A 14387-nucleotide genomic window follows, 5' to 3' on the forward strand; every position below is an offset into this window, starting at 1 on the left:
ACAACAATACATCAACACAAATCAACTAGGGAACCAAATAGGAACACTAGCATGAGATCCCTCAAACAAGAGAGGGGGAAATGAAGAACGCCGATACGTCCCCGACGTATCCATAATTTCGTCGTTCCATGCTTGTTTTATGACAATACTTACATGTTTTGCTTGCACTTTATGATGATTTCATGCATTTTCCGGAACTAACCTATTAACGAGATGCCACAGTGCCGCTCTCGTTTTCGTTGTTTTTGGTTCCGTAAAGGCTGTTCGGGCAATATTCTCGGAATTGGACGAAATCAACGCCAAACCTCCTATTTTTCCTGAAGGCTCCAGAACACCGAAGAAGAGTCGGAGGAGGGCCAGGGGGCCACCACACCACAAGGCGGCGCGGGCCAGACCCTGGCCGCGCCGGCCTAGGGTGAGGCCACCCTGTCGACCCTCCTGCGCCGCCTCTTCGCCTATATAACCCCTTTCGACCTAAAAACACAGTACCAATTGGAAGTAGTATCAACTATCTTCTGGTGCCATCACTCTCATATTGCTATTACTGCTGCTGTGTTACTGTTACTATTGCTCTCATATTACTGCTACTTTCACATCACCCCTGTTACCAGTGCTTTTCCAGGTGCAGCTGAATTGACAACTCAGCTGTTAAGGCTTATAAGTATTCTTTACCTCCCCTTGTGTCGAATCAATAAATTTGGGTTTTACTTCCCTCGAAGACTGCCGCGATCCCCTATACTTGTGGGTTATCAAGACTATTTTCTGGTGCCGTTGCCAGGGAGGCATAGCTCTACTCATAAGTTCACCTGGGGAGTACACTCTACCTCTCTCTCTGTTTTTATTTTGTTTTTATTTTGTTTTGCTTAGTTTACTTTTGTCTAGTTTATTTGTGCTTAGTTTATTTCTGTCTAGTATTATTTTTCTTAGTTTACTTTTGCTTAGTTTGTTTTTGTCTTGTTTTATTTTCCTCATATACCTGAAAATCCATAAAAATTTGAAAAACCAAAAAATTAAAAACTGCTGTTATGGGAGAACCCACAACCTACTTGGAGCTTATGGAATGTTATAATTGTTATAGAGAATCAAGAACTGGTAAAATAATGAGTGCTATGATAGAAAAATTGAATACAATTGCTAGAATCTTGCTTAGACGCCATGATATAAACTATTGCTCTCAACAGGATACTAAACATCTTAAATTTCAATGTGGCTTTAGTGAGGAATATTTTATTAAGAGCTATAATCGGAATTACTATATTCATTATGGGTTCGAAGAGGTAGAACAATTTGTCTTATTTATGGGAGCCTCTGAGATAGAATCCTTCATGGTTAAGAATTATGAAACTTGTGCTATTTGTAAGGACCTTAAAGATTATGTCTCTACTATCCTTAATTCTTGCATATAATGCTACAGTAGGAATCCTTATATCCTTGATTATAAAGAGAGACACATTAATGCACAAGAATGCACTCACAATTTGCAGGAACCGGTGGAAGAAGAAATTGATGAACCTGAAAGCTCATTGGATGAAAAAGAGGAGGAAATTGATGAACTTAAAAGCTCATTGGATGAAAAAGAAGAGGAGAGCGACGAACAAAAGGAGGAAGAATGGATTAGCTACCCATGCCAACCTTCTAATGAGAGTAACTCTTTATCTCTTACACTATTTGATTGTCCTCCATGCTTACCGGAAGAGGTTGAATGTTATGTTCCTGTGGATTCTCTTGAAATATTACCTATGAGTAAAACTTGTGGAGATAATTATGCTACTGTTATTTATGATAATCCATGCTACTTTGATAAATCTTATGATAATGCTTTGTTTGTTCCTAATGTCGAAATGCATGGTACTAAAGAATTTTGCATGGCAAATGTTTATGATAAAGCTCTAGATGATGGTCCTATGTTACTTGATACTATTAATTGTACTACTAATGAAAATGGGATTGGAGAGTTCTTGACTTATTCTATGAGTCCCATATCTCTTGAGATTGATCAACTACCTTGTTATATTATTAATAAAAGTAAGTTTGAAAGTTTTTATTCCACTATTCTTGAACTTGATAAAAATTATGTGTTTGGAAATCATGAGAAGCATGCTGCATGTGATAGTTATATTGTTGAGTTTATTCATGAAGCTACTGAAAATTATTATGAGAGAGGAAAATATGGTAGTAGAAATTTTCATGGTACTAATACACCTCTCTATATGCTGAAATTGTTGAAGTTACACTTGTTCTATCTTCTTATGCTTGTCACTTTGTTCTTCATGAATTTATTTGTGTACAAGATTCCTTTGCATAGGAAGCATGTTAGACTTAAATGTGTTTTGAATTTGCCTCTTGATGCTCTCTTTTGCTTCAAATACTATTTCTTGCGAGTGCATCATTAAAACTGCTGAGCCCATCTTAATGGCTATAAAGAAAGCAACTTCTTGGGAGATAACCCATGTTTTATTTTGCTACAGTACTTTATTTTATATTTGTGTCTTGGAAGTTGTTTACTACTGTAGCAACCTCTCCTTATCTTAGTTTTGTGTTTTGTTGTGCCAAGTGAAGCCTCTAATCGAAGGTTGATACTAGATTTGGATTTCTGCGCAGAAACAGATTTCTATCTGTCACGAATCTGGGCTGTTTTCTCTGTAGGAAAATCAGAAAAATATGCCAATTTACGTGAGTGTTCCTCAGATATGTGCGCAACTTTCATTAGTTTTGAGTTTTCTGATTTGAGCAACGGAATTATTTTATTAAAATTCGTCTTTACTGGCTGTTCTGTTTTGGCAGATTCTGTCTCTGTTTTTTGCATTGTCTCTTGTGGACTTTAAGCGAGCTTTTCTAGACATAGAGAGCTGTAGCTAATGTTTTATTGAGTTCTTGCAATGTGCCACTACAGGACCAAGGTGGATTCAAATTTTTTGAGTACTAACCCCACTAATGAAGTTTATGAGAAGTTTGTTGTGAAGGAAGTTTTCAAGGGTCAAGAGAGGAGGATGATATATGATCAAGAAGAGTGAAAAGTCTAAGCTTGGGGATGCCCCCGTGGTTCATCCCTGCATATTTTAAGAAGATTCAAGCTGTCTAAGCTTGGGGATGCCCAAGGCATCCCCTTCTTCATCAACTTATCAGGTTCCTCCCCTGAAACTATATTTTTATTTGGTCACATCATATGTGCTTTATTTGGAGCGTCTGTGTGCTTTTATTTTTGTTTTTGTTTGAATAAGATCGGATCCTAGCAATCCTTGATTGGGAGAGAGACACGCTCTGCTTTTTCATATGAACACTTGTTCTTCGTTTTACTTTTAATGTTCAATGATAAAAGTTGGAAGCTACAATACTTATGGTTATTTGGTTGGAAGAAGAAAATGCCTCATATGTCTTGGATAATTTGACACTTGGCAATTGTTTTGAGCTCTCAAATAGATCATGTTTAAGTTTTTTTCATGTAGTTTAAACCTATTAGTGGAGAACTACCGTAAAGCTTGTTGAAATTGGTTGCATAATTGATCTCTCTTAAGGTCTAGATATTTTCTGGTAAAAGTGTTTGAGCAACAAGGAAGACAGTGTAGAGTATTATAATGCTTGCGATATGTTCTTATGTAAGTTTTGCTGTACCGGTTCATACTTGTGTTTGCTTCAAACAACCTTGCTAGCCTAAGCCTTGTATCGAGAGGGAATACTTCTCATGCATCCAAAATCCTTGAGCCAACCACTATGCCATTTGTGTCCACCATACCTACCTACTATGTGGTATTTCCTGCCATTCCAAAGTAAATTGCTTGAGTGCTACCTTTAAACAATTCAAAATGCTTCTCAATTTGTGTTAATGTTTTATAGCTCATGAGGAAGTATGTGGTGTTTATCTTTCAATCTTGTTGGGCAACTTTCACCAATGGACTAGTGGCTTCATCCGCTTATCCAATAATTTTGCAAAAAGAGCTGGCAATGGGATTCCCGGTCCCAAATTAATTAACCTAAATAGACACTCCTCCATGGTATGTGATTGTTGGACGGCACCCGAAGGATTCGGTTAGCCATGGCTTGTGTAAGCAAAGGTTGGGAGGAGTGTCATCATACTAAAACTAAAATAAAAAGGCACTCCTTCATGGTATGAGATTGTTGGCCGGCACCCGAGGATTCGGTTAGCCATGGTTTGTGAAAGAAAGGTTGGAAGGAGTGCCACCCAAAAATAAAATAAAATGGGAGCCGCTCTTTGAAGGTTTGTCTGGCAAGGGGGTTAGAGTGCCCACTACCATTCGTTGACAACAACAAACACCTCTCAAAACTTTACTTTTGTGCTCTCTATATGTTTTCAAAACCAAAGCTCTAGCACAAATATAGCAATTGATGCTTCCTCTCGCGAAGGGCCATTCTTTTACTTTATGTTGAGTCAGTATACCTACTTCCTTCCATCTTAGAAGCAAACACTTGTGTTAACTGTGCATTGATTCTTACATACTTGCATATTTGCATTCATCATATTACTTTGTGTTGACAATTATCCATGAGATATGCATGTTGAAAGTTGAAAGCAACCGCTGAAACTTATATCTTCCTTTGTGTTGCTTCGATGCCTTTACTTTGAATCTATTGCTTTATGAGTTAACTCTTGTGCAATCTTTTGATGCTTGTCTTGAAAGTACTATTCATGAAAAGTTTTGCTATATGTTATCTATTTGTTAGCAACTATAGATCATTGCCTTGAGTCACTTCATTCATTTAATATGCTTTGTAATAGTATGATCAAGGTTATGTAAGTAGCATGTCACTACAGAAATTATTCTTTTTATCGTTTACCTGCTCGGGACGAGCAGGACTAAGCTTGGGGATGCCGATACGTCCCCGACGTATCCATAATTTCGTCGTTCCATGCTTGTTTTATGACAATACTTACATGTTTTGCTTGCACTTTATGATGATTTCATGCATTTTCCGGAACTACCTATTAACGAGATGCCACAGGTGCCGCTTCTCGTTTTCTGCTGTTTTTGGTTCCAGAAAGGCTGTTCGGGCAATATTCTCGGAATTGGACGAAATCAACGCCAAACCTCCTATTTTTCCCGGAAGGCTCCAGAACACCGAAGAAGAGTCGGAGGAGGGCCAGGGGGCCACCACACCACAAGGCGGTGCGGGCCAGACCCTGGCCGCGCCGGCCTAGGGTGAGGCCACCCTGTCGACCCTCCTGCGTCGCCTCTTCGCCTATATAACCCCTTTCGACCTAAAAACACAGTACCAATTGACGAAACTCCAGAAAGACTCCAGGGGCGCCGCCACCGTCGCGAAACTCCAATTCGGGGGACAGAAGTCTCTGTTCCGGCACCCTGCCGGGACGGGGAAGTGCTCCCGGAAGCCATCTCCATCAACGCCACCGCCTCCGCCATGCTCCGTGAGTAGTTCCCCCATGGACTACGGGTTCTAGCAGTAGCTATGTCGGTATACTCTCCCCCATGTACTTCAATACAATGGTCTCATGAGCTGCCTTACATGATTGAGATTCATCCGATGTAATCGGTGTTGTGTTTGTTGGGATCCGATGGATGATACATTATGATTAGTCTATCTATAAAGTTTGTGAAGTTATTGTTGCTGCAATCTTGTTATTCTTAATGCTTGTCACTAGGGCCCGAGTGGCATGATCTTAGATTTAAGCTCTATACTTATTGCTTAGATTGTATCTACAAGTTGTATGCACATGTCACTGTCCGGAACCAATGGCCCCGAAGTGACAAGAATCGGGACAACCGGAGGGGATGGTAGTGATGTGAGGGACACATGTTTTCACGGAGTGTTAATGCTTTGCTCCGGTACTCTATTAAAAGGAGTACCTTAATATCCAGTAGTTTCCCTTGAGGCCCGGCTGCCACCGGCTGGTAGGACAAAAGATGTTGTGCAAGTTTCTCATTGCGAGCACGTACGACTATAATTGGAAAACATGCCTACATAATTAATAATCTTGATGTTCTGTCTTAATGCTTTGATTCCTATCAATTGCCCAACCGTAATTTGTTCACCCAACACTTGTCACTTATTGGAGAGTTACCACTAGTGTAGATCGCTGGGAACCCCGGTCCATCTCTCATCATAATATACTTGTTCTACATGTCATTGGAAGTAGTATCAACTATCTTCCGGTGCCATCGCTCTCATATTGCTATTACTGCTGCTGTGTTACTGTTACTATTGCTCTCATATTACTGCTACTTTCACATCACCCCTGTTACTAGTGCTTTTTCAGGTGCAGCTGAATTGACAACTCAGTTGTTAAGGCTTATAAGTATTCTTTACCTCCCCTTGTGTCGAATCAATAAATTTGGGTTTTACTTCCCTCGAAGACTGCCGCGATCCCCTATACTTGTGGGTTATCAAACGCTTCGGTGAGGATGTAGATCGGTGTCTTCTCCTTTGAATCTCCAAAGATCAAGAGCTTTGGTTGGGGGAGGAAGGAGATCTTGCAAATCTTGAGTTTCTTGAGGTGGCTCTAATGGAGGTGGCTTGGCAGATTTCTTGTGCAATGATTGAGCAAGCAACCAAGGTAGAAGAAGGGGGTATTTATACCTCCCCTCAAAATTGAGCCGTTGCAGCTTCCGGGGGGCCGGATATTCCGGCCTAAGTAAGGGCCGGATAATCCGCCCCCCCCCCCCCCCGGATAATCCGGCCTTCGGGACAAAACTGTGACTTTATCCGGCCAAATGTCCGGCCCTATGCCAGACTTGCTTTTCTTCCAGTCCTTAGCCAAAAACGAGGGGGCCGGATATTTCCAAAATATCCGGCCCGGATATTCCGGCCCTGGTACAATACCGGGACAATATCCGGGCAAAAATCCGGCCCCTATACTGCGCTGCTTTTCCTCATGAGACTTAGCCAAAATCAGGGGGCCGGATATTTCAACAATATCCGGCCCGGATTATCCGGCCTGGCCAACTTTTTCTGATTTCTTTTGACAGACGATCAAATCCAACACACATGAATAAATATCTATGTAATCCCTGTACCACTTAAACAAACATTAGTGTATCACGTATATTGACATCAAACACACAAAACATAATGTGAGAGATGTTCTTTCAACGTGTCCACTGCGGGGAACCAACAACGGTCCCACTTGCTAGCACCAACCAACGGTCAACTAAACGGGATTCCTCCCGTCCGAGATCCTTGTGAGGGTTTCAGACAAGGGCTTGGACAAAACTGAGGAAAAACTAAGCGGCTGGGGAAAACTGAGCACAACTAAGGATCTGAGGGCACGAAAATAGAAACCCCTTGTTTTTTTGGGAGAGGCTAAATTATGGATTTTTGTGCATCCCCCGCATTTTTGCGTATACATTGAGGAAGCGGCTAGGTCTAGGTTAATCGAGAAATAGTTGGTAACCCATACATTAGAACGGGTTACTAGTATATTTCATTAACACGTACTTTATTTTTTAATAAAAAATTCTACTAATTCATAAGTTGACTGAGAATTAATTCAGAGTTCAGTCAACTCTAGATCATCAGATTTGTATCGTGATTTGTGCTATGAGTTATAAGTAGGGTTGAAAATGAGATTTTTTTTGTTGCAAGTGATGCTGCAACTGCAAGCGAAGTTGCAACTGGAATTTTTATGTTGCACGTGAGAAAAAATGTTTACACATTAAAAGTTATTCATCTAGTACAAATTTATAAGACAACATCATCTGACTCGGAATTATCGACTAAGAACTAGTCAAAACCTTCAATAAAACTCTAATGGTAAATTCATTGGTTACATCAATGTATTTTTCTAGTCAATTTAGTACCCGCAAAAATATCACTGTGGCATCAATAGTTTTGATTCTCCTCAAATAATCTCTTTTGATTACAGTTTGGCATATATTTTGCGGATACTATATTTAGTATTTATTACTCCTTGGATCCATAATATTAATAGTGTATAAAACTATAGATACATCATAAATGTGTGTATCTTGTCTAATCCGCGATATATTGCATTTGAAGGCTCCACAGAAAGAACCCGCGGGTACTATTACGACAAGTACTAGAATCCATATTTGATAGTTTATACACATTTAAATTCCAAGAAACCACCAACAACCCTCGCATCAGCAATCGGTCCATAATGGCAACGTGGTGGACTCGGTTTAACTGAGACCTCTGCAGTCCATGCCTACACTGATCCCGCTCACACACACAAAATCCCGTTCAAAAAAAACGCCTGCAGTGATTAATACTATGTATGTAGATAAGCATCTTCTCACCCAAAGCATTAATTCAAAATCTTCTTATAACAAGGCAGACATTAATATGGCCAGGGAAATAATAAGAGAACAATTAAATCTGGTTAAAGCCTTGCAGAATAAATAGAGGTGCGATCGGAACGATGCCTGTCAACAAACGCAGTACTGCATCATCGGAGAGGCTCGAGCTTCGGACAGAGCAGTAGCTAGCTAATGTACTATCTGCCGGCTCCTCCGGTTGGCGAACGTCCGCCGGCAATGGCACGCCATCCGCTCCTGGTCCCGATCATGACGCCATCTCCTCTACGTGTGGCGGAGCCGGCGGTAGGCTCGACAGCCTCCCTGTACGTGGGTGACCTTGAGAAGGGTGTCACGGAGGGGCAGCTATACTCCATCTTCAGCCAGGTCGCGCCCGTGGTTTCTCTCCGCATCTGCCGCGACATCGCCGGCAGGTCATTGGGTTACGGTTACGTCAATTTCCACCTGCGGGAGGACGGTGCGTGCCTTGTCTTTACAGCCTTTTTTACAGCTGTGTCTTTACATCTCTTGTATAAGCGTTTGTGTTCAATCTGTTGTTCCATGTATGCTGGAGTAATGTTTTAGGGGATGTTTTCTGTTAGATCTGGTTGCTTACTATATATACTAGGTTCGTAAAACTTGTGGTCATCCTCTATAGAAGTTCAGCTTTGTTGTTGTGAACATTGGAGATGAGAATTTGAAGTTTTATGATGGGAATGTACTAATACATATTGGGTACTAACACCAGTGTTTTAATCCAAATCCCATCCGGTGACCATTTACACGAAAAAAATATGACATGGAAATGAGGTTGTAATCCGACTCGGAGTCGGAGCGTATGATTTTGAAAAAGAAAAAAAAAACTAGGAACTCACTTGGCGCGATATATAGTACTGTGAGTCTGTGAGATGTTCCTATATTTGGTTTTGTACTGTTGTATATCTTATTTATGGTGCCACATTTGGGAGTTAGCCATAATCAAGCAATTGTAGTTTTTTGTTCAATTATATCATGTTGCTTATTTCCAAGTTAGCTAAGATTCATTCTTATTTGCCGTGAGTGAATGGCTTCATAAGCATCTCATTTACTAAAGTTGTAGAGATAGTTTTCCTTTTGGATCTTTGGGGTTAAATTGTTGTTACTAACAATGTAACGTGTGTACTCTACAAAGTTTTACTTTGACCAAAACTGACACGAAATGAAATTTGGCATAGAGGGAGTACAATACATGTAGACTAAACCTCGTGAACCTAGATTTTTTATCATTAAGCTCAAATTTTCATGCACTTATTTACTGTCTAGGCTGCAATAAATTAGGAATAAACTTCCAAATAGTATCATAGTGGAGTGGCTTCGGAATATCGCACATTTGAAAATAATATGATTGATATGTCGTAATTTTTTTAGGGGACCTTTGTTGTTACAATCCGTGGATAGTTTCTAGTTTCACCACTAGTTGTAGAAATGTTGGCTGAACATAGACACGACTGTCGGAATCCGAATCCGATTCGGGTACTTGATCTGAAAATAATTTACATGGAAATGGTTCTGGAAACAAATATGGAATCATTGTGAGATTTGTAAAACACAACTAGAAACTCACTAGTGTGTTTTCTCTACTTTTTTCTCGTAAACCAAATGGCATGTTTCTCTTCTTGGTATTATCTATCTTATTTGTGGCAGTCAATAATAATTTTTTTGTTTTTTTAATCGTTGATGTAGTTTATTTTCAACTTAATTAATACTGATTGTTACAATGAGTGCACGGCTCCAAATATAGACCGTCATTTTCAAGTTAATCTTTAAGAGTTCTATGTAGTTTGTGTAGTATGTATTCAAATATGATATTATTATACTTGGTAGGCTGCATGTTCACCTCATGAACATGATATTTTTCTGGTTAAAATATTCAAATTCATATGTATTTACTCTTTGTCTTCGTCGTTGGACATTCGGTAATTTTAAATATATGATACACTATATTGTTACATTATTAATTATATATAATAATATAAATCATGCTACACCACGCCTTTCTTTTGTAACACAAATGGGGCATTATGTATGCATCCCTATTGTTTAGTAGTTACGTGAGCTTGACATTAGAATTGATTACCTCTTACAACTTGGTATGTGATTGTCTGCAGCCAATCGTGCATTGGAATATTTAAATTTTACGCCTATCAATGGAAATTCTATCCGGGTTATGTTCTCAAATAGGGACCCAACACTACGAAGAAATGGAATGGCAAATGTGTTCATCAAAAATCTTGAGGTAAACATTGACAACAAGGGCTTGAACGACATGTTTTCTAGCTTTGGCACCATTCTTTCAAGTAAAGTGGCCACTTATTTAAATGGTCAATCAAAAGGATATGGTTTTGTTCAATTCACAAATGAGAAATCTGCTATGGATGCCATCAACGGTTTGAATGGCACAGTGGTCAATGGCAAACAAATTTTTGTTAGTCTCTTCATCCGGCGTCAAGAGAGGCAAAACATTCAAGTGGGCATGTTTACAAATGTGTACATAAAGAACATTCCGAAAGAATTCACGGATGATAACTTACGTCAAGAGTTTGCACCATTTGGTGAAATTACTAGTGTTCTAGTCATGAGAGATGCTGATGGGAGTTCTAGATGTTTTGGCTTTGTTAACTATAAGAGATCAGAGTGCGCCATTGAAGCTATTAAAAATCTTAATGGGAAGATGGTCAATGATTTGATTATGTATGTTGGAAGAGCTCAGAAAAAGGAAGAACGACAAGCTGAGTTGAAGGCCAAGTTTGAGCGTGAGAGAAATGAAAAATTCAAACAGTTTGAAGGCCTCAATTTGTATATGAAGAATCTAGATGATAGTATTGGTGATGTACATCTGAGAAACTTATTTGAAAACTTTGGCGAGATAGGGTCATGCAAGGTATTTATCTCTTTATTTATTAGTTCTTCTTTTGGTATCATGGCTCAGAGTGTTGTTTACATTTTTTAGGTTATGGTAGATTCACACGGAAGGAGCAAGGGCTATGGCTTTGTGTCATTTAAAACTGTTGAATCTGTACACAAAGCTGTAAGTTCAATACATAATAAATCTCTATTTATTGTGAATGATGGTATTTTTTCTTTTGAGTGAATATCTTTTATTATTAAATAATAGTATTGAATTACTATGATAGATTAACGAAATGAATGGAAAGTTGTTTGGAAGAAAACGTTTGTACATTTGTGTGGCTCAACGGAAGGAGGAAAGAAGAGCAATACTACAGGTAAATCTTAGTTCACAACTGACTTCTGTATGATAGTATTTTGCCTACTAACTAGTGACTCGTTTGTTTGATCCGACTTGGTAATTTTACATTTAGTGAACCATTTGTTCTTATCTCTGGTGTAACATTGTCGTGGGTCCTTGTGTAGTTGTTGTCTCAAAGTCATTATCCATTCCTTTTTATGCATAAATTGATCAAATAGATTAAACTGTTCGGGTGCAAATGGTTTACCTCAAGCGAAGAAAAACATACAAGGAGTTAGTAAATATTTATTTTATCATGTAATTTTTCTTGTATTTAATGTCAAAATAAAGTTAGGAAATGACAACCAGTTCTCGTAATGCCTTTGTCACTAAATATCTAGACATTGAATCTGCTACTATTTGTAGAATCATATAGGTGCTTAAAATGCTTATATCCCATCTTTTTGTTGAGAACTCTAGAGAGACAAACAATATGTTTGTATGTTGATCACATTGTTGACAGGCACACTTTGCTCGTCCTCAAAACACTGGAGTCGTAATACCCGCAATACCACGAAATATTGCTGGCCATCAATACTCCGTTCCAGGGACGCATGGCGTGTTGCCACCACACTTTCCAAGTTTTGGATATCAACAATATCCAAGACAAAATTTATTCCTTGGATTGGTCCCTAACGTCATGATGTCACACAACATACCGAGGCCAATGCATCATGGCGATAGGGTGGGTGCTTGGCGTGGAGTGGGTCGAGAAATACATCAACAACAACAACAGGTATTCATGTGAATAAATGGTCCTTTAACATGTATTACTAGTTTTAATCCTGAACACACATGATGTTTGATAATGGATGTATCTAGCTAAGTTCAGATTTTAGCACCAAATAGTCACTTCACTTGACTTTTTGTGATTTTACTATGCAGATGGTTCACCCAATTTTCAATCAAGACGTCACATACATGAATGGAGCTGCAACGGCTGCGATGGTTCCCCTACGTCTCTCGACTTCCATTGTAGCCCATGGCTTCACACAAACTGATATTACTGTCCCTTCTCCATATATTGCAAACAACAACAACGCTCTAGCTTCTGTTGATGCAGAGAAACAACATGAGGTGAGGACAATTTAACTCTACTTTTCATGCTTGTAAGGTGCCATCTTTCACACTATATTAGAGTGTGCTCATTGAACAACTATCTTTACTATTAACCGGCAATCGGTCGTACGTCGTACGTCCTACCTCGCATCACCTGATCTCTAGCGATTGGGAAAAAAAGGTTACGTCGTGTCCCGCGCGGGGTCTTGTGCGTAGCGATAGCAAAAAACCAGCCAGTACCCATCAGATACGCGCCCGGTCTTCCGGGTAGCGATCGTAGAAAAACCAGTCTATTCCGATCAGAACAGAACCAGTTAAGAAATCATACGTTACAACTTAAGGTCCGATATAGACCCATCCTGATTGCCGGGTGCAGGCTGCTAGGGTCGTGCCACCTTAGTGCTATCAGATCTCGTCAACTTGCTTAATTGACAACTTTGGATGCTTCGGCTAAACATTTCATCGTGAAGAGGCAAGATGAAGAAGAGAGATCTGACGGGCAACGAGACAGGCCAATGTCCAACTGAGATATCGTCGATGTCAGCTGACATGTAAATTATAATGCGTGAACGATTTGCTAGCAATGCTAAAATACTTCCTAGAATATGTAGTCTGTATCTTTTCTTTTTCTGCACTAAGGTGTTGTTGGTGATGGTGGTGTTCGTGGCACGGTGCCCTACAATATTTCTTCTGTTATATTGGGTGTCGATATCAATTGCGTCTTTATGGGAAAAAAACAATATGTGTTTTTTCTCAACAAACGTATTAGAAAGGGTGGAGAAGTAGTTGCATGAAGGAAGATGTATAACAAGATTTTCCGATAGAGAAATACTTATGTTTATATTAGTTCGCGGCAACGCGCGGGTAGTTAGCTATACATTTAATGTCGTGCTCGTAGTTACCATTTATGTTAATGAAGGGTGGATTTTTAGTTTGAACTTTTTTTTGTTTTTTAGATTCTGGGCGAGAAGTTGTACTCGTTGGTTGAACAAGTGGAGCCTGAATTTGCTGCAAAGGTAACTGGGATGCTACTTGAGATGGAGAAGACTGAGGTCCTGCACCTGATAGAGTCTGCGAGTGATCTCCGTGTTAAGATTTCACAAGCAATAGAAGCTCTGCAACAAAGGAAAGTAGAAGAATTCGGTGATGCTGCTGACCTTGCTTCCGCACTGTCATCCTCGAATGCTTCACACGACACTACCGACCTCGATTCTGCACCGTCGCCCTCGAGTGTTTCTGACGACTCTGCTGAACTCGCTTCCGCGCCTTTGCCATCCAATGCTTGAGAAATGATATAATTGATGGTTTGGTCTGATTGATGTCAAAGCTGAGTTACTTTTAAGTTTTATACATGTTAGGATGCACTCTTATTGATGGTTGGAGAGTAATTAAGTGTTCCTGGTTTGATATAAATTGATGGCATTTCTGTCGAGTTGTACTTTTGTTTGCTGTTCTTGGTTATTGCAAATGTGTTTTCTCTCTGCAAAGGCCTGTCATAGAACACACAGTGAAGATGCATCAATTGAAAAAATGCATTCCACCCGCACTGGACCTGGATTGAGTACTCAGTACTGCAGGTTCTTGAGGATATTCTCAACGGTTTTGCTATGTCTCAGTCAACTGAGAATTTCTTAAGTCTAAATCACTTACAAAAAATGTTTGAGTTACATTTTTCTATTAAAAAGTGTAATTGCACTTTTATGCCAGAAATGTGTAACTGGACCGAGTTACACTTTTCTTTAAACTGTAGTTACACTTTTCTGAGTTGACTGAGACTTGAGATATAGACACACCCTATTCTCAACCCAAGTTCC

The 14387-nt window shown here is 39.5% G+C and overlaps 1 protein-coding gene across 1 annotated transcript; it reads left to right on the forward strand.

Annotated features, from left to right (window-relative positions):
- The first annotated feature begins 8468 nt into the window (after positions 1–8468).
- LOC124659196 (polyadenylate-binding protein 4-like) lies at positions 8469–13859 on the forward strand. Its single transcript, XM_047197132.1, has 6 exons — positions 8469–8706; positions 10376–11148; positions 11218–11283; positions 11402–11491; positions 12400–12591; positions 13530–13859. The coding sequence occupies exons 1-6, from the start codon at positions 8469–8471 to the stop codon at positions 13857–13859; spliced, it is 1689 nt and encodes a 562-aa protein (XP_047053088.1).
- Positions 13860–14387: the final 528 nt, after the last annotated feature.

The sequence above is a fragment of the Lolium rigidum genome, chromosome 1 (genome assembly GCF_022539505.1).
Source record: "Lolium rigidum isolate FL_2022 chromosome 1, APGP_CSIRO_Lrig_0.1, whole genome shotgun sequence".
In the NCBI taxonomy this organism is placed as follows: Eukaryota; Viridiplantae; Streptophyta; class Magnoliopsida; order Poales; family Poaceae; genus Lolium; species Lolium rigidum.

Excerpts from the sequence above, each read along its gene's own strand:
- LOC124659196 (XM_047197132.1), top strand. The coding sequence starts at position 8,469 with ATGGCACGCCATCCGCTCCTGGTCCCGATCATGACGCCATCTCCTCTA. Across the intron at positions 8,707-10,375 it reads TTTCCACCTGCGGGAGGACG|CCAATCGTGCATTGGAATAT; the intron begins GTGCGTGCCTTG and ends GATTGTCTGCAG. Across the intron at positions 12,592-13,529 it reads ATGCAGAGAAACAACATGAG|ATTCTGGGCGAGAAGTTGTA; the intron begins GTGAGGACAATT and ends TTTGTTTTTTAG.